The 20,774-nt window shown below is 43.4% G+C and overlaps 1 protein-coding gene across 1 annotated transcript in view; it reads right to left on the bottom strand.

The window, feature by feature from the left end:
• Positions 1-20,774, bottom strand: part of CENPP (centromere protein P) — a 406,761-nt gene that overhangs the window by 368,285 nt on the left and 17,702 nt on the right. Inside the window, exons 5-6 of the mRNA XM_069736923.1 lie at positions 7,686-7,768; positions 535-631 (exon numbers count right to left, since the gene is read on the bottom strand). Of these exons, the coding sequence (XP_069593024.1) occupies positions 535-631; positions 7,686-7,768 (180 nt within the window). The remainder of the gene's footprint in view (positions 1-534; positions 632-7,685; positions 7,769-20,774) is intronic.

Below are 20,774 nucleotides of genomic sequence, written 5' to 3'. Positions count from 1 at the left end.
ACACATCACGCCATTTTCCTTTGTTCAGGGATCTAAATGGCATTTTACAAAAAAAATAATCTGTATGATCTGGATTTTCAAAATCACAACACTTCCTATTAGTCGCAGATTTCACTCAACACAATGCAATAGGCAAAAACAGCCGATTAATCTGCAGGTAACACACTTTGCAAAGTTTTTTTCGTTTTTGGGTAAAATATATGACTGTATAAGAACTTGGCCTAAAGAGTTATAGGGATTTTTCTTTTGGAAGAACAGTTGTACTTTAATAAAATAGCGTACTATGCTAATACACTATAACAACAACAAACAATAACAAAGTGCTAATCATCATATTCATACATGTAAGAAATGTTTTTAATTTATTAAAAATTAATTAATAAATCTGTAGTGGGTTTTTAAAATCTTAAAAAGAAAAAAAAAAAAAAGATTCCGGACAAAAATTTCACATGCCCCCTACGCCACTAGCAGAGGAGTCCAAACACAAAGTCTCGAACATACTTTACAAAATATTTACAGGAAAATGTGTCCTACCTGAAAATGGGAAAACGTACTCTGGCGATATTCACACCAATCTGTAACAGTAGAAAGAGTGCGGAAAAATCCAAGCAGGTTCCGTGATTTGTGGGTTCTGAAAAATATTAGCCAGAAAGTTTTTGGGGTACAAATAAAATGAAAACTATGCGTGCATGCCTGATACATATAAACATTTTTACATGATCTCATTGCCCAGAACAAAGGACACACATTCCAATACATACAACAAGCATCAATGACCCGGGATATCTTCATGACAGGTCCTAATAATTCATTACGATATGCGGAATGATTAATGGTAAAGGCAGAGAGAAGTCTATGAGTGAGCGCACCATTCGCTGCCGGATCACTGGGGACCCCAGCAGATTGACATCTGTGACGAGCCCCATCTGAATGGCCAGGAGGTCGACCATGTGCACCTCTTCTCCATGCATTCTAAATGGGAGCGCTGGAGATATCCGAGAGTAGTGTTCTCAAGAATCTTGATATTAACCTTTTACCCTCTTCCCACCTAAATTATTGAGTTAACGGCACAGTTACTAGTTCCTAAGCATAGTGTCCATATTGAGTGCTGTGATCTTGATTGCTGGAGCCTCCTTTTCTGCACTCGTGTGATTCTTAGAGACGCCTATACTATTAAAGGAAATCTGTGAGCATGTTTGCAATGTAATAATCGGAGAGCCGCATCACATCAGGCAACAGAGCTTGAGTGTAGCGATATATGTAAGCTACTTACCGGTAGCGGTGTTTTTTAGGAGCCCATGACAGCACCACGAGAGAGAGGGGATCCACCCTTCAGTGATAGGAAACCTACAGACATAAAAGGGCGGCACCTCTCTCCCGCATCAGTTGGTTTACAGAGCATGAGAGGACTACCTTGGTTAGTAGCATAAAATCAACTTAATATATGGTACAATTCACCATGTGAGTGAGCTTAGCACTTAAAGGAAAAGAAGGTGTTGACCCATACGAGAAAATAGGGTAGGGAATATAAGGGTGCTATCATGGGCTCCTGAAAAACACAGCTGCCGGTAAGTAGCTTACGTTCAGTTGCCATGACAGCACCACGAGAGACTTTCAGAGAAGTAAAAAGGACTAGGGAGGGACAACTGCTTCAAGCACCCTTCTCCCAAACGTGAGATCAGAGGAGCTACCGAGATCTAGTCTATAGTGTTTAAAGAAAGTAGAAGGAGAAGACCATGTGGCCGCCTTACAAATGTCTTCAATCGACACTTCAGATCTCTCCACCGAAGATGTGGCCACAGCTTGACTGGAATGATCTTTAACACCTTCTGGGATCTCCATGCCACCTGCTGTATAAGCCAGAGATATTGCCTCCCTGATCCATCTAGCTAGTGTGTTTTTAGATACTTTAAGTCCCTTTCTAACTCGCTGGAAGGATATAAATAAGGAATTATCTTTTTTCCAAGCTTTTGTAGCTGAAATATATTTAAGAAGACATCTTTTAACATCCAAAGTATGAAATTTATGTTCCTTATCATTAGTTGGATTAGGACAAAATGAGGGAAGAACAACCTCTTGTAACCTATGAAATTTTGAGGCTACCTTTGGAAAATAAACAGGATCAGGTCTCATAATAACTCTATCTTCCCTAAACTGCATGTACGGAGGCTGTCTGGACAAAGCTTGAATATCACTAATCCTTCTCGTGGATGTAAGCGCAACTAAGAGAGCTGTTTTCAGGGATAGGCATCATCAATAAGTTCAAATGGAGCTTGCGTTAAAGCTGAGAGAACAAGATTTGGGTCCCATGGAACTACTTTTTGTTTAATGATTGGTCTAGATCTCATAACTGCCTTGAAGAATCTGACTATCCAATGATTGCTGGCAAAATTTCTCTTGTATAGTGCATCTAGAGCCGATACTTGAACCCTAAGCGTACTTGTGGCTAGGCCCATATTTAACCCTTTTTGCAAAAATTCTAAAATTTGGTTAATACAGGGTTCCTGATCAATCCGTGTTTCTGAAACTGATAAGAATTTTCTTCAAATCCTAATGTAAATGTTTGTTGTAGAAATTTTCCTACTTTTAAGTAATGTATTTACCAGGTCCCGCGAAAAATCCCTTCCCCTTAGTAACGACCTTTCAAATTCCACGCCGCTAGATGTAAATTGGCCACTCGTGGATGGAGGATTGGGCCCTGGGAGAGGAGATTTGGTATTTCTGGAAGAATCCATGGCTGGGAAATGGACATCTTCCTCAGCCAAGGAAACCATGACCTTCTGGGCCAAAACAGGGCTAACAGGATTATTCGGGCTCCGTCTTCCTGAATTTTCCTCAGAACTATTGGGATTAAGTTCAGAGTGGGGAAACGCATAGGCGAGATTGAAGTGCCATGGGATTAGAAGAGCGTCTACTGCATACGGATTGTCTCTGGGGTTTAAGGAGCAGAATCGATGTAGCTTTCTGTTTCCTCAGTTGGCAAAGAGATCTATGTCTGGACAACCCCACAATTGTATGATCTGATTGAAGATGGATGAGTTTAGTGTCCAATCTCCCTGTCTGAGTTGGTTGCGGCTTAGATAGTCAGCCATGATATTGTACTTCCCTTTTATGTGAAGAGCCGTAAGTGATAGTAGATGATTTTTGGCCATCTGAAAAATACGATCCGCGACCTCCATTAATGAACCGGACCGAGTACCTCCTTGATGGTTAATGTAGGCTACGGTTACCTGGTTGTTGGAAAAAAGTCTGACGTGCCGACCCTGTAGGGGTATAAGAAAACTACTTAAAGCGCATTCTACCGCTAATAACTCCTTTAGATTGGATGACAAACTCTGTTCGGACTGAGACCACAGCCCCTGGACCCAACTACTTTCCAAGTGTGCCCCCAATCCCCTGCTAGCATCTGTAGTTATTATCCGAGCTATATGATTTGTCCAGGGAACCCCCTACGTAAATTTGGTACGTGTGTCCACCAATGTAGTGATTGAATAGATTCAACGGACAATGAAAATTTACTGTCAAGATGAGCTTTTAGGTGACGGGAATTTTGTAAAAGGTCCCACTGTAGTGTTCTGGTATGATATTGAGCCCAGAGAACCGCCGGAATACACAATGTGAGTGAACCCAATAGTGATATTGCCCCTCTTACAAAGACTGATGGATTATTAATCATTCTGGTTGCTAGTCGCTGGATACCATCCAGTTTTGAATCCGGCAGACGACACTCCTGCCGACTGGAGTCTATGGTAAGACCCAGAAACTCCTGAACTTTTAAAGGTTGTAGACAAGATTTTTTTAAATTAATAATCCATCCCAATTTGTGTAACACGGATGTCACCTTCTCCAATTGGTTTTTGCAATGTGACTCTGAATGTCCCACAATCAATAAGTCATCTAGGTAGGGAACTATTAATATGTCCTGTTCGTGAAGGTGTGCCAGAACTTCTACCATGACTTTAGTAAAAACCTGGGGTGCAACCGCGACTCCGAAGGGTAGTGCACGATATTGTAAGTGCTGTACTGAGCCGTTTAGTGAAACCGCCATCCTAAGGAACTGTTGGTGATCTACGTGTATCGGGACGTGATAATAGGCGTCTTTTAGATCTAGGACAACCATAAAGCAATTGCTAAAGAGAAGTTTTATTGCAGTCTTTACAGATTCCATTTTAAAAGACGGGACCAGCAAAAATGTATTCAGGCCTTTCAAATTAATGATGGTACGAAAAGATCCGTCAGGTTTTTTGACAAGAAAGAGAGGGGAGTAGAACCCTTTAACTCTTTGTACCGCGGGCACTTTGATCAGAACCCCTTTTTTCTGAAGTTCCTGAACTTCCGACTCTAGTGCCATTTGTTCTGCAGAAGAAGAACGGATGGGTGTTAAAGTAAATTTATCATGAGGAATCCTTTGGAACTCAAACTTTAGGCCAGTTTCAATAACGCTGAGAATCCATGGACTGTTGGAAATTTGTAACCAGGCAGGATAGAAGGCTGAAACCTTGTCCGGCAGTCATTGAGGTTTTTTACAGTCCCGAGAGGTATTAAACATATATCCTCTACCTTTCCTTCTATTATTATCTCATCTGGGTCTCTCTCTATTCGACCTTCTGCGGCTAAACCATGCTTTATTGTAATCCCGTCTATAAGAGGGTCTTCCTAGGTAAGGGAACCGTTTCTTATTATCGCCCGACTTTTCTAATAGTTCATCAAGAAACGGTCCAAATAAATGTGCCCCTCCACATGGAATGCTACACAGTTTTGATCTGGCTTGCAAATCTCCTGGCCAACATTTAATCCATAGAGCTCTACGGACTGCGTTAGAAACGGCTGAAGATCTGGCAGCTAATTTAACAATCTGCTGACGCGTCTGACAGAAAAGCTGCTGCCGCCTGAATTATAGGTAGGGAGGATAGGCTCTCATTCCTGGGAGCCTTATTCTTGAGTTGATCCTCTAAGCGGTCAAGCCACACCATCAATGACCGTGCTGTGCAAGTGGCTGCAATAACTGGTGTTGGGGATCCTGCTGATGTTTCCCAAGCCCCTTTTAGGAAAACATCAGCTTTCCTATCTAGTGGATCTCTTAGATTTCCTAGATCTTCAAACAGAAGAGAGGTCCTTTTACACGCCTTGGCCACTGCTGAGTCCAGTTTTGGAGCCTTGTCCCATGAGGATGAAGCTTCCTCCTTGAATGGATATCTCCTCTTAAATGCCGGTGGAAGTGAGCCTTTCCTTTCGGGTTTTTTCCACTCCTTTGTAATCAATGTATTTATCTTATCCACCACCGGAAAAGACCTTCGGGATTTTAGATCTAGGCCTTTAAACATAATGTCCTGCATGGAGCATTCTGTCTGGGTCTCCACAATCCCCATTGTGTTGTTTACCGCTTTATCAAGATGGTTAACTCTGTCTAGCGGCAAGCAGGAGTGACCAGACTCGGTCTCTATAAATGAAGAGGATGACGGAAAGGAATCAGAGCTCAGTTCACCCGAGTCCGACCCCATATCCGAAATTGGGGACCTAATATGTTTGCTTCTCCTGACATCCGTTTTCTGGGACATGGATTTAATAGAACCTTTAACTTCCTGTCTAACTATATCCCTTAAGGTACCGTCACATTTAGCGACGCTGCAGCGATCTAGACAACGATCCCGATCGCTGCAGCGTTGCTGTGTGGTCGCTGGAGAGCTGTCACACAGACAGCTCTCCAGCGACCAACTATGCGAAGTCCCCTGGTAACCAGGGTAAACATCGGGTTACTAAGCGCAGGGCCGCGCTTAGTAACCCGATGTTTACCCTGGTTACCAGTGCTAATGTAAAAAAACAAACAAACACTACATACTTACATTCCGGTGTCTGTCCCCCGTCGCTGTGCTTTCCTGCACTGACTGAGTGCCGGCTGGCCGTAAAGCACAGCGGTGACGTCACCGCTGTAATCTGCTTTACGGCTGGCCGGCGCTGACAGTGCAGGGAAGCAGAACGCAGAGGGACGCGATAGACACCGGAATGTAAGTATGAAGTTTTTTTTTTTTTTTACATTTACACTGGTAATCAGGGTAAACATCGGGTTACTAAGTGCGGCCCTGCGCTTAGTAACCCGATGTTTACCCTGGTTACCAGTGAAGACATCGCTGAATCGGCGTCACACACGCCGATTCAGCGATGTCTGCGGGAGATCCAGCGACGAAATAAAGTTCTGGACTTTCTGCTCCGACCAACAATGTCACAGCAGGATCCAGATCGCTGCTGCGTGTCAAACACAACGATATCGCTATCCAGGACGCTGCAACGTCACGGATCGCTAGCGATATCGTTGTGAAGTTGGTCAGTGTGAAGGAACCTTTAGAGTGGAAGTAAGGTCAGGGGCTTCTTCCTTAATTAAGCGTTGTATGCAGGGTTTACATAGCTTTCTGTCATGGCCATCTGGGAGCGATTCCCCACATTCGGCGCACTCCCTATGTTTGGCTTTGGCGGAACATTTTCTCCCCTAACAAGGAGAGAGGGAACATAAGGAGGAACAGGAAATCACTAAGTGAACTTTCACGTAGATCACTTACCCAAAAGTGCATAGGCAGCATCAATAGTAAAAAGAGAGAGAGCGAGAGAGAATTTCTTGACTGGAAATTCTTCCGCGCATGCTCAGTTTCAAAAGACGGCACCCATCGCTGGATTCCTGCTTTTGACAGTCAGCGACGGATCCTGCGTCCATAGGCTTCCATTATAGCCAACAACAGACAGCGCAGGATCCGTCGCTGAGCGATTTTCCGACATACAGGGAAAAAAAACACTTTCCTTTGTGCGTTGTCTCCGCTTGATGGACAGCAATTTTACGATGGATCCAGTGCACGACGGATGAAACATCACAATCCGTCGCTAATACAAGTCAATGAGAAAAAAAACGATCCAGCAGAAACATTTGCTGGATCCGTTTTTTTTTTAACAAAACGATGCATTGTGAAGGAAAAAGAAAGATGGAAGTGTGAAAGAGGCCTAAGATATAACTATATAAAGTGCTTTTTTGCCAAGGATTACAGTGGCGATTTTAATGAAAATAAAAGTGTTATTGATGCACAATGCATCACTAACAACACACGGTGGACACTATTGATGCTACAAATGATATGACAGGTTCCTTTTAAGTATTTGGTGCAAACATTTCTGCATCTCTTGGTAGGAAAAACGCAGTGTAAAATACACGCTTTTTTTGCCACAAATTCACATGTGTTTTTGTTTCAGCTGTTTCCACACTGATTAGAATAGGAGAAATCTGAAGCAAAAACTCTAAAAGAATTGACATGCTGCAGTTTTAAATCTGCAAGTTAAAAATAAGTAACGTGTGCATGAGACTTCAGGATTCTCATTCACTTTCCTGGCATCATCAGGTTTTGTGACAAAACTGCGGAGAACAAATAGCGAAATAACTAACTCCCTAGGCTCTATCATGTTCATGACCACGGAAATATCAGAAAACACTCAGTTTGTCCTCTCTCCCCGTTATTCTATTGAGTCCCGGAACCTTCCTGTCTGCGCGCATGTGTGTCTCTTCCTACCTCTAACACTTTCGATGACACTCAGGTTTCGTGACAAAACCATATATAAACAAAAACACATATGTACAAAGTCTAAGAATACACTTCTAAGTGAAGATCAAAAGCGTATACAAATAACTGCATATAACTAAACCTTACCGAGATATCAGATTCAGTAAATCGGAATTCTCTTCGCAGTCCATATGGATGCTGAGCTGAGTAACCTCGCATCTTTTAGTCTCCTAAAAACACAACAATTTCAGCAGTTTAATATACTGAAGTTATAAATTCCTGACATTTCGATGCAACCACATGACATTATTATAGTAAAACTGTCTAATATTTCTTTTCAATGAATTTTTATTGTTTTTTTTTTTTAAATTAACACATTTGTAACAAAGACACAATCAATAATCAATAGTTGCCAATCATAATTCTGCTAATATTCCTTAACTCCTTCATGACATATGATGTATATTTACGTCATATGTCAAGTCTCTGACTTTGCTGCGGGCTCGCTCCCTGAGCCTGCATCTTTCCCAGCAGATGATGGCCGATTTAATCAGCCATCATGTGCGTTTATCAGTCTCTGGTGGAGGTGATGTCAGCCCACGGCTGTTAACCTGTTTAATGCCACTGTCAATCTCTGACAGCAGCATTTAAAATGCGCCAGCAAGGGGGCAGAAGTCTGCTGAAGACCTCCATGCTTGTCATAACTGTTCTCCTGTGAAAGCCAGTCTGTAGTTGTTACTCATAGGAGTTTGCAATTTTCACTATTCATAGCAGTGAATCAGCAATGCTCAAGGGATCAGTTACTCACAGCTTCAAGTCCCTAAGGGGGACTATTAAATAAAAATGAAATTAATTTTTTTTTTTAATATGGATAATACTAAAAAACCCCACAAAATTTCAAATCACAACCGGTTTACCCCATTAAAAATAAAACAGTAAAAAAAATAAAAATACACATACCGTATATACTCGAGTATAAGCCGAGAATTTCAGCCCATTTTTTTAAGCTGAAATTGGCCCTCTTGGCTTATACTCGAGTCATTCCCAGGAATCGTCAGGGGAGGGGGAACGGCAGCTGTCTAATCATACTCACCTGCTCCTGGTGCGGTCACATGGTACCGCTCATTACAGTAATGAATATGGACCCGACTCCACTCCCATAGGGGTGGAGCCGCATATTTATTACTGTAATGAGCGGTACCATGTGACCGCTCAGCGCTGGAAGAAGTTGTCAGCGCCCGGAGAACCAAGGACGTGCAGGGACCACGCCAGAAGCAGGTGAGTAGGACGGGGGCAGTGCGCAATATTCACCTGTCCCCCGTTTCACTGTTGGCACCGCTCCGTCTTTCGCGTCCTCTGCAGTGACGCTCAGGTCAGAGGGCGCGATGACGTGATTAGTGTGAGCGCCGCCCCCTGCCTGAACAGTCAGTGCAGAGGACGGGGAAGACACAGCTGCACCCGGCGGTGGAACGGGGGACAGGTTACTATAGCAAGTGCCGGGGGCCTGAGCGACGAGAGGTGAGTATGTGATTTTTTTTTTTTTTTTAATCGCAGCAACAGCATATGGGGCATAATAGTCTATGGAGCATCTTATGGGGCCATAATCAGCATTTGTGAAGCATTAAACAGGGCAAAAATTTCTATGGAGCATCTTATGGGGCCATGTGCAACATTATATGGGGCAAATATCTCTATGGAGCATCTTATGGGGCCATAATCAGCATTTGTGCAGCACTATATGGGGCAAATATTAATATGGAGCATCTTATGGAGCCCATCATGAACTGTATGGAGCATTATATGGGGCTGCTGATTCAATATGGATATTCAAAAACACAACCTACTGATGTCTCAATTAATTTTACTTTTATTGGTATCTATTTTTATTTTTGACATTTACCGGTAGCTGCTGCATTTTCCACCCTAGGCTTATACTCGAGTCATTAAGTTTTCCAAGTTTTTTGTGTCAAAATTAGGGGGTCTTGGCTTATACACGAGTACATACGGTATTTGGTATCGCTGCATTCGTAAAAGTCTGATCTATCAAATTATAATGTAACACTGGAATGAAAGCCAATCAAAACATCGTATCCACCCCAAAAGGGTATCAGTAAATAAGCCATCACAATAGCACTATATCCCAAAAATTGAAAGCGTTATGGATTGCAGAAAATGGTGACACAAGCAAAGAATCATATTGCCAGGTCAGTTTTACCATAAAGTGACCATGGTAAGTAAACGTGATCAAAAAGGCAAGAGCAAATAAGAACGGTATCAATGAAACCAATCTACCATACAGCTTCATGAGCGAAAAAATAAAGATCTAGATCTCAGAATAAAGCGATGCAAAAATAAATTATTTTTTCTATAAAACATTTTTTACTGTGTGAAAGTGACAAAACGTAAAAAACAATATAAATGAGGTACCGCTGTAATCGTACTGACCCGAAGAATAAACTGCTTTATCAATTTTACCACACGCGGAACGGCATGAAAAAAAAATAATTCCGGAATTGCTGTTTTTTTTGTTCATTCTGACTCCCAAAAATCGGAAAATAAAGCGATCAAAAAACCTTATGATGGAAGCACTAAGGCTCTGGAAAAACGCTTTGGTTATCGCCTCACAAAAGAAATTAAGCAAATTCTGTGCTCCTAAATCCAAATGCCCCCTCCCTTCTGAGCCCCACAGTGTGCCTAAACCACATTTAATGTCCAAATATTTGGCATTTCCATAGCGATGAGAGCCTGCCTAATCTACAGGTTTGTGTCTCCAGAGGTACGAGCTGGACATAACAGTAGTAGATTTGCAATATCCACTGCTGCTTGTAGCTGGAAAACACCCATTGAGTCAAAATCATCAATACGCCTATAGATAATATCCCAAAGTAGTATAATTTACAAAACGGGGTCACTTGAAGAGGGATTCTGCTCTTCTAGCACTTGGGGTCTCTGTATATGGAGTCCACAAACTATTCTAGGAAAATCTGCGTACAATGAGGCAAATAATGCTCTGTCCCGCCAAAGTCTCGGTGTGTTGCTAAGCAGTACTGTACAGCCACATACAGTGGGGAAAATAAGTATTTGATACACTGTCCATTTTGCAAGTTTTCCCAACTACAAAGAATAAAATACCTAAAAATATGATACAACCAAATGAAAGAATAGAGAGATCTGTCATTTTTATTGTTGATACACTCCAACAGTGAAAGACAGAATCTTAAAAAAAAAAATCCAGAAAATAACACACACAATAAACAAAACTTAAAATTTGGTACAGAAACCTTTGTTTGCAATTAGAGATCAGGCTTTTCCTGTAGTTCTTGACCATATTTGCACACAATGACGCAGGGATTTTGGTCCACTCCTCCATACATATATGCTCCAGATCTTTCAGGTTTTGAGGTTGTCACTGAGCAATATTGAGATTCAGCTCCCTCCAAAGATTTTCTATTGATTTCAGGTCTGGAGACTGGCAAGGCCACTCCAGGACCTTGAAATGCTTCTTACGGAGCCACTCTTTAGTTGCCCTGTGTGTTTCGGGCCATTGTCATGCTGGAAGATCCAGCAACAAACTATCTTCAATGCTCTTACTGAGGGAAAGAGGTTGTTGGGTCAAAATCTTGCGATACAAAACCCCCATCTATCCTCCCTTCAATACGGTGCAGTTGTCCTGTCCCCTTTGCAGAAAAGCACCAAAATGTTTCCCCCACCATGCTTCATGGTTGGGACGGTGTTCTTGGGGTTGTATTCATCCTTCTTCTTCCTCCAAACATGGCAAGTGGAATTGATACAAAAAAGTTTTATTTTTGTATCATCTGACCACAGGACCTTCTACCAGGCCTCCTCTGGATCATCCAGATGGTCACTGGAGAGTTTCAATCGGGCCTGGACATCAGATGCAGTGAGCAGAGGGACCTTGCGTGCCCTGCAGGTTTTTAATCCATGACGATGTAGTGTGCTACTTACATAATGTTTGAGACACGATGAGAGATCTTGCATGAAGCCCTAGACTTAGGAAGATTGACAGTCATTTTGTGTTTCTTCCACTTTCTAATAATTGTACCAACAGTTGTTGCTTTCTCATCAAGCTGCTTGTCGATTGTCCTGTAGCCCCTGCCAGCCTTGTGCAGGTCTACAATTTTGTCCCTGGTGTCCTTAGATAGCTCTTTGGTCTTGGCCATAGAGGAGAGATTGATTTGTAATTGGTTGAGTGTGTGGACAGGTGTCTTTATACAGGTAATGAATTCAAACAGGTGCAATTAATACAGGTAATGAGTGCAAAGTAGTTAAACTTCTTAACCCTTTCCCGACATTTGCAGTGTGTATATCATGGTCGGGATTTCTGAACAGCCAATCACAGCTTTTCTCAGTGTTTCAGGCAATCCCATTGCCTGAAACACTGATGTCAGCCTACAATTGGTGCTGTAAGAGCCCAGACCATAGGTTGGAGCATAGCAATGCAGGGTTCACCAGGGCCAGCTCTGATTGGTGCGATCAACGATGACATTGATCGCACCAATCAGAGCGCACAGACATTCTTATTATTTATTATTATACATTTTTATAGCGCCATTTATTCCATGGCGCTTTACATGTGAAAAGGGGGCAAAGATAGACAAATACAATTAAACATGAGCAGAAAAACAAGGCATACAGGTACATAAGGAGGGAGGACCCTTCCCGCAAGGGCTCACAGTCTGCAGGGGATGGGTGAGGATACACTAGGAGAGGGTAGAGCTGGTTGTGTGGCGGTTCAGTAGGTTGGGGATCACTGCAGGCTGTAGGCTTGTCGGAAGAGGTGAGTCTTCAGGTTCTTTTTGAAGGTTTCTATGGTAGGCGAGAGTCTGATATATTGTGGTAGAGAGTTCCAAAGTATGGGGGAAGCACGGGAGACGTTTTGGATGAGGTTGTGGGAAGAAGAGAAGAGAGGGGAGTAGAGGAGGAGATCTTGAGAGGATCGGAGGTTGCGTGCAGGTAAGTACCGGGAGACCATGTCCCAGAAGACCATGTCCCAGATGTATGGGGGAGACAGGTTGTGGATGGCTTTGTATGTCATTGTAAGGGTTTTGAACTGGAGTCTCTGGGCGATAGGAAGCCAGTGAAGGGCTTGGTATAGGGGAGAGGCCGGGGAATAGCGGGAAGACAGGTAGATTAGTCAGGCAGCAAAGTGTAGGATGGATTGGAGTGGTGCCAGAGTGCTAGTGGGGAGGCCAGAGAGTAGGAGGTTGCAGTAGTCAAGGCGGGAGATGATAAGGGAATGCACTAGTGTTTTTGTGGTGTCGCGGTCAAGGAATGCGCAGATCCGGGAGATATTTTTGAGTTTGAGATGGCAGGAGGAGGCAAGGGCTTGGATATGTGGCTTTGAAGAGAGGGCAGAGTCGAGGATCACCCCGAGGCACCCGGCCTGTGGGATTGGGGAAAGTGAGCAGCCATTAACATTGATAGATAGGGAAAGATTCTGTTTTGTCCATGTTCAGTTTTAGAAAGCGAGCAGAAAAGAAAGTCGAAATAGCAGGCAGACAGTGTGGGATTTTGGTGAGTAAGGAGGTGAGGTCCGGTCTGGATAGGTAGATCTGCGTGTCCTCAGTGTAGAGATGACACTGCCTACCGTGGGATTCTATGAGCTGTCCCAGGCCGAAGGTGTAGATGGAGAAGAGTAGGGGTCCTAGAACAGAGCCTTGAGGAACACCGACAGACAAGGGGTGGGGTGAGGAGGTGGTGTGGGGGAGGGAGACACTGTATGCTCGGTCTGTCAGATATGATGAGATCCAGGATAGGGCCAAGTCTGTGATGCCGAGAGATGAGAGGATCTGCAGCAGAAGGGAGTAGTCAACAGTGTCAAAGGCTTCAAGCAAAGAGGATACCCCAAGCGAGTGATATCATCGGCCTTCCAGAGGGCACGACGGGAGGACCAAGCATCACTATTGACCTCCAGACCACGTAATCCTGACCACACCACCAGATTCATCACGGACTACAACAACAGTTGGCACCAGGTAAAGACTATCATCACTAGACATTGGTCCATTCTCAGGACTGATGCCCAGATGGCAGAGGTTACTAGTGAAAGACCACTCCTTGTGACAAGACGGGCCCCAAATTTGTGGGATCTCCTTACGTCTAGTCATTTTTCTAGGCCTACAGTCAGACTAAACAGGGGGGTTACGCTTAAAGGGTCATTTCCCTGTGGTGGGTGCAACGTATGTCCTTTCATGACACCTACCAAGAATACCTTTTTTAACCCGGTAGATTCAACCATCCACTCTCTTAAGCACTACATTAACTGCAAGACAAGGGATGTCATTTATGTCATCATCTGCCCGTGCGGCAAACCGTATGTGGGACAAACCTCTCAGGAATTGAGAATATAGAAACATATGTCAACCATTCATCTGGCGGCTACGGATCAACGCAAGGGTAAGCCCCTCACCCCGGTAGCTGCACATTATTTGGCAGCCCATGGGTGCTCCACCTCTAAAATCAGCATCATGGGTTTACAGAAGGTCCCATATGGTGGGAGGGGTGGCAATCCATGCAAACGACTCCTTCAGATTGAATCTATGTGGATTTTTAACCTTGGGTCAATGGCGCCACAGGGCCTCAATGAAGAGCTTTAATTTACGGGGTTCTTAGGTTGAATTGGGAGTTCCATATTTTCGTTTTCTTTGGCGTTGACAAGTATATGTTGTCATCTTGGAAACTAGCATCTAATCTTTATGTCCTGGTGTCTATTTTTCAAGGGTCATTCTCCATACGTCGTGCACTTAGGTGCCACTTACCTTGATTACAGTTGGACCTCATTACCTTGATGCTTCTATTGGCTATCATCAACATTCAAGCTCAGTCAAGTCCTACAACATCTTCCCTGGATCCTGGCGGAATATGGACTTCGTTAATGATTGACTGCCAACATATATGTAGGATTCGCTATGGCCTCTATCTTTCAAGGGGTACTTTCCATTCTTTGTGCACTTAGGTACCACTCTGATTTTTGCCGGACCTTATTATTATTATCTCAGTGCTTGCACTGGTTATTGACAATATTCAATTTTATGGATCCTTTTGTCTACAACAATTTCTCTGGACCTTGGCTGAATATGTACTTTGTCAATGATTGACCATCAATATATTTCTTGTTAGGATGTATGACTCCTTTTCAGTTCACACTGGCCAGTCCAGCTTTAGACCAGTATTGCCAATTTACTGTGGTACCATACATGTGACCAATTTTTGGTATTTCGCATATATTTCTGAGGGTTGTTGTGTTGAATATTATATATTCTTGGAATTATCACAAACCCCTCTTTGTGCTGGTATGTCCAATAAAAATGGTTTAGTTTGGACCTAGTGGTCAGCAATTGACTTAGCTACCTGGGCCAATGCCCGCTACTTATATGTGGTCCATGTTCATGAGACTGATGTTGTTCTTGTTTTCCCAAGCTTACATTTGCTTTTTCTGTGCCCTTTTGTGCAGAATAGGGATCCCTTCATATTGGCCGTTTGAAAAGTTTTTTGCCACAAGGTGCGGTTATTTGCATGCTCATTATCCATATGCACTGGGCATGTCCTTTAATGGTATGGGTCCCATGCTATAGTGTAGGTGTGCTGATTAGTATTTACCCTCATTTATCTTGGACTCATGACAATATCAGTTTATTATTCCTTTTTCCCAAGTTTACATTTGCTTTTTTTGTGCCCTCCTTTGCAAGACAGGGATCCCTCCATATTAGCTGTCTGCAAATTTTTTGCCACAAGGTGCGGTTATTTGCATGCTCATTATTCATACGCACTGGGCATGTCCCTTAATGATATGGGCCCCATGCTATAGTGTATGTGTGCTCATTATTATTTATCCTCATTTATCGTGGACTCATGACAATATCAGCTCATTATTTCTTTCTTCTTTTTTCCCCCACCTCCCCCTCTTTTGGGGTTGGTGCCATTTATATTACGCTTTTTCCAATGGGCTTCGTTCATTATGCTTATGTACACTGTGTCACTTTTGCCAGGTATTAAGTGCCGCTGGGCTTCTGTCTAGGCGGACCGATGCCATTGTGATATTGTGGGTTCCTGTCCAGAATTATGCCACCTCACTGCTATGGTCCTTGCCGTGGATACACTTTGCCATTGCTCCCGGCCAATACTGAATAGGATCCTTAGGCTTACATTATATTATACCCTTTTATTATCCTGGTTGGTATTTCTCTGCCTCAACTTGTAATTGCCCTGCTAACTGTGCATTATTGTTATTCTTTTATTTGCCTCGCTCTGGCTTGCATATATGCCGCACTATGGTTGCCCTTTACTCTTTTCTGTGTGCGGCACATACTTATTGCTCTGTCCTGCGCCTATGATCGGTGCTTCTATCGGCTCGTGCGCGCTTTGCTCCCCCTAGTGTAGCCGTTGCGCATGTGCATGGGCACCATGACAACGACATACATTTCCGGCTATAGCCACTTCCTGAAGCGCTCCATGCGGCGGCTGCGACTGGCGCGCCAACCCGTCTCTGCTCACCGGCTCGTATTCACCTTATGATTGTTTACATGTATATATACCTCTGAAACGACTGACGACCTCACTTCCCCTGACGAAGCTGCGGGTGCAGCGATACGCGTGGGGCTTTTGCCTCACCCCTTACTTGGTCCCATACTTTTCTCTGACCATCTTAAACTGACTTGATTTTTCAGCACCGGTGCTGCCCTCTTTACTTATTTTTTGGGCACCATTTGTCACATCTTGACTGATTCTATGGGTTTATCGCCTCATATCCATACTGGTACTATGCTTCACTCCTAGTTATTAATTTAATCTGGGGGTGCTCTATTATTCTGCTTAGGTTAGGGGGCATGCCCATAGTTTGCCTATGCATATATTACGATGGGCGATTCATGGTTAGCATCGCTATGGTATTACTTATATGTGTACATTATTGCAATCTATTGGATTCAACTTAATATCTTGACTATGACTATAGTACACTGTGTACCATCACTTTGTTTCTAACTATTCCACCTGTCAAATTGGATTTCTTGTAACTTATTTGTCAGTATTTCTGCTGTACTAAATTTATGTACAAGGGACATCATATATTGGCATTAACATAGCCTGGCACATTATTCATATTGTTGGATTTTTGTATTATTATGCTTCGCTAATGTTATACTATGCATTATTTGTTTAGGTGTGGGGGTCATTGGTCCTATATCTAGGCCGGTTTTAAATGGTTTTATTCTGTGTTTGTTGTTTTTTGAGGTGTAATTAAAGTATATTTTTTGACTTTTGCATTTTCTGGGTGTGCATACCATTTTTTGGACTAGTCTTTTCTTTTTTGTGCTTTGTTCAAAGGCAGAAGACAGGTCCAGGAGAAGGAGGACAGAGTAGTGTCGCTTGCTCTTGGAAGTTAGTAGGTCATTGGTGACTTTAGTTATGGCAGTTTCAGTTGAGTGATGGGGTCGGAAGTCAGATTGTAACTGGTCAAAGAGGGACCAGGAGGAGAGGTGGGAGGACAGTTCAAGATGGACATGTTGTTCCAGTAATTTTGAGGCATAAGAGAGAAGAGATATCGGGCGATAGCTAGACACAGAGGATGGGTCGAGGGAGGGCTTTTTGAGGATGGGTGTGATTTTGGCATGTTTGAAGAGGAAGACACCTGTTGTGAGTGAGAGGTTGATGAGGTGTGTTAGGGTTGGGATGAAGACTGTGGTGAGGTTAGGCATGAGGTGGGACGGGAGCGGGTCAAGCATACAAGTCGTGAGGTGTGATCTTGACAGGAGGATGGAGAGCTGATCTTCTGCCATGGTGGAGAAAGCTGGTTTTGGAGGAACGGGGTTGAGCAGCTAAGAGGGGCATTGGGCGCTGTGGGCCAAAGCTTTCTGTGATTGCCTCCTTCTTTAAACAGAAGATCGATACAAAGTCTTCAGCAAAAATGAGGGGAGGGAGTGCGGGGGGGGGAAAGGAGTAGAGAATTGAAAGTGTTGAAAAGCTGTTTAGGGTTGTGAGACAGGGAGGATATGAGAGAAGAGAAGTAAGTTTGTTTTGCAGCAGTGAGCGTGGTCTTGAAGCTGGCGAGGGACTGCTTGTATGCAGTGAAGTGGTCTGCAGAGCGGGATCGCTTCCATCTCAGGTCAGCGATCCTGGAAGCCCGTCTCAGTTCTTTGGTCAGGCTGATCAGCCAGGGCTGCCTGTTAAGTGTACCAGTTTTGCTATGCTTGAACCAAGTGTAGCTGTTATTGTGATGTTATAAAAAGTGGCAGCAGTATCTGTGTCATGAAGGGAGGCTATGTCTGTAAGAGGGAGAAGAGACTCAGAGAGTGATTGTAAATTGAGGTGACATGATGTGACCTGGCAGTGACCGCCTTGTACTTCCTTTCTAGCTGCAGGTTTGTACAGCGCAGTCACTGTGTTGCTTTGTGCACCATTGCTGGGCCTTGTGGTGCCACAGAAGCCTGTGCATCGCGACTCCTGTTGAAGAAGAAAAGAAGAGTTCCTGATCACTCCCTGATGTTTCCTAATCCACCCCAATCCTCCTCTCTTCTCTTTCCCCCTCTCCCTACCCCCCTCTTCTGCCGCCGAGTTCTGAACAGTAGTTAATCGATCGATTTTTGGCATTTTCTTTTTTGTATGTACAGTAGTCACCCAGAGATGATCAGTGACGCAAATGACTCATTAATGTCCGTGCTCACGGTTTTCGTGTGGGAGTCCTTCAGCCAGCAAGCAGCAGATCAGATGAACACCACTGATTAGCACCCATGCTCGTTTTTTGGCAAGGACTTTTTTTCTGGTCAATTTTTTTTTTTAATCCCCTTTTTTGCACCACATCATGCGTGCGTCCTACAGCCGTTGAGCGCTAGTCGGTGACGAACATCACTGACAGGCCTCCGGTTGTTTGGGGTTTTGGGTGAAAAAAAGAATCGTATAAAAAATCATTTAGATTAGGGACAGTAAAATATAGTAATTATCGTCTACTAGAGTATTTTTTACTAAATTGAATTAGTGTTAGCATGCAAAAAAAAGAATCATGCGTGCGTCCTACACGCGTCGAGCGCTGATCGCTAACGCATATCAGTGAACAGCCTCCGGTTGGAATATATAAAAATAAATTGTAGCAATCAGCGACTACTACAGTATTTTTTACTGAACGGAGTCAGGTTTAGTGTCAGTTGCATGCGTTTAGTAATTTTTTTTTTTTCACTGATGTCCGATTAGTAAGTTTGTTTTTTATTTCACCAAGTTTTTCTATTCTTTTCTCTTCTAAATAAAAAATAAGTTTACATCAAGCACTCAAACACATACCTGAATAAAATTTGGTACACACACAAACAAACAACACATTTGTGAAAAATTGTTGTGCCGCTTGTCCCAAATCCAGTATTCAGCGGAGGAGGCATACGCTTTCCTTGCCTCTGACACTGACAGTGAGGGAGAGAATCCAACCTTCCTTTAATTTTTCCTCCTCATGTGATACCGAACTGCTATGTAGATGCCCCAGGACCGAAACTGAACCAGCGCCCACCGTTAATGACCTCACCTCACAAAAATTATGAACCACAGATTCCTCCCTTTGTGGCGCAATCAGGAATCCAAATTGATACCACCGATCTGACAGAAAATGACTTTTTCAAAGTCTTTTTCTTTGAGGATTTTGTAAATCTCATGGTGTCACAGACACATTTGTATGCACAGCAATTTTTATTCCAAAATTTGACCATCATTTGCCAACTGGAACCCTGTAGATACAGTAAAAATGATGACGTTTTGGGGCCTGGTTCTTCACAGTGGGTTAGTGAAGAAGCCAGAAATTTGGCAATATTTTAGTGTTGACATTTTGTATAACACTCCAATGTCCCGAATTGCTATGACTTGGACACGCTTTGAGGCCATCTTCAAATTCTTGCACAACATTGATAATGCACGGTGTCCCCCCCGAGATGACCCCAACTTTGACCAACTTTTCAAAGTTTGGTATGATCATTGAGAACTTCAGCAACAAGATTGTTAAGGTGTACAACCCACAAAGAGACATTTGCGTGGATGAGTCCATAATACATCTCAAGGGGAGGCTCAAATTTTCAAATTCCGACAATACCTGCCCAGTAAAGCTATGCGCACACGCTGCGTTTTTTTCGCGTTTTTCGCTATAAAACCGCATTAAAAACGCATACATGATGTATCCCATCATTTAGACTGCATTTCGCAATTTTTGTGCACATGATGTGTTTTTTTCCGCGAAAAAACCGCATTGAAGTAAAAAATGCAACATGTTCATTAATTTTGCGGTTTTTTTGCGTTTTTCCTGCTATTTAATGCATTGGGAAGCTCCGGAAAAAAATGCGGCAAAAACGCACAAAAAAACCGCATGCGGATTTCTGGCAGAAAATGTCCGATTTTGCTCAGGAAATTTCTTCAAGAAATCCTGAACGTGTGCACATAGCCTAAGAGGGACAGGTACGGAATTAAACTCTGTAGCTGTGTGAGTACCTCAGAGTACACCCACAGGTTAAGGCTGTGTGCACACATTGCAGATTTTTTGCGTTTTTTCGCTATAAAAACGCGCATACATTATGCATCTCATCATTTAGAATGCATTCCGCAAATCCTGAACGTGTGCACATAGCCTTAGGCCGGGTTCACACTGCGTTAGCAGCAGCCCGTTCAGCACATACGATAACGGGCTGCTGTAACGCAAGTGCCGACGTTTGCATCGCGCTAGCGCAGATAGAGCATCTTCTAGCTCTATCTGCGCTAGCAGTGACAGACCCGGAAACGCTGCAGACTGCGTCTCAGGGTCGTGCGCTAGCGATGCGTCCGACATTGCTTTCAATGGCGGCGTTAACGGACTACGTTACACCGCGTTATGCAGCCATGTAACGTAGTCCGTTTAACGGACCACCATAACGCAATGTGAACCCGGCCTTAGACTTTATGAAAGAAAGGACACCTGGACTAAACCCCCTGATTGCCCCCCTCTGTCCTGGGAATGAGTGGGATTTGATGCACTCACTGCTGGATCAAGGTTATCATCTCTATGGAGATACTTTTATACCAGCTTTCCTCTCTTCAATTCCCTCTTTGCATGAGCTACCGCAGTCTGTGGTACTGTCCGCAAATTTCAGAGAGGCCACCCTAGGACGCCATTTGGGCAGCTGCTCAGGAAGGGTGAGTGCAAAGGCCAATGTAGCAACAACATGCTGGTGGTCAAGTACAAGGACAAGAGGTATGTCCTTTCCTTGTCCACAA

Source organism: Ranitomeya imitator, chromosome 8, assembly GCF_032444005.1.
Source record: "Ranitomeya imitator isolate aRanImi1 chromosome 8, aRanImi1.pri, whole genome shotgun sequence".
Classification (NCBI taxonomy): Eukaryota; Metazoa; Chordata; class Amphibia; order Anura; family Dendrobatidae; genus Ranitomeya; species Ranitomeya imitator.
This window is presented reverse-complemented; position numbering and strand designations above follow the sequence as displayed.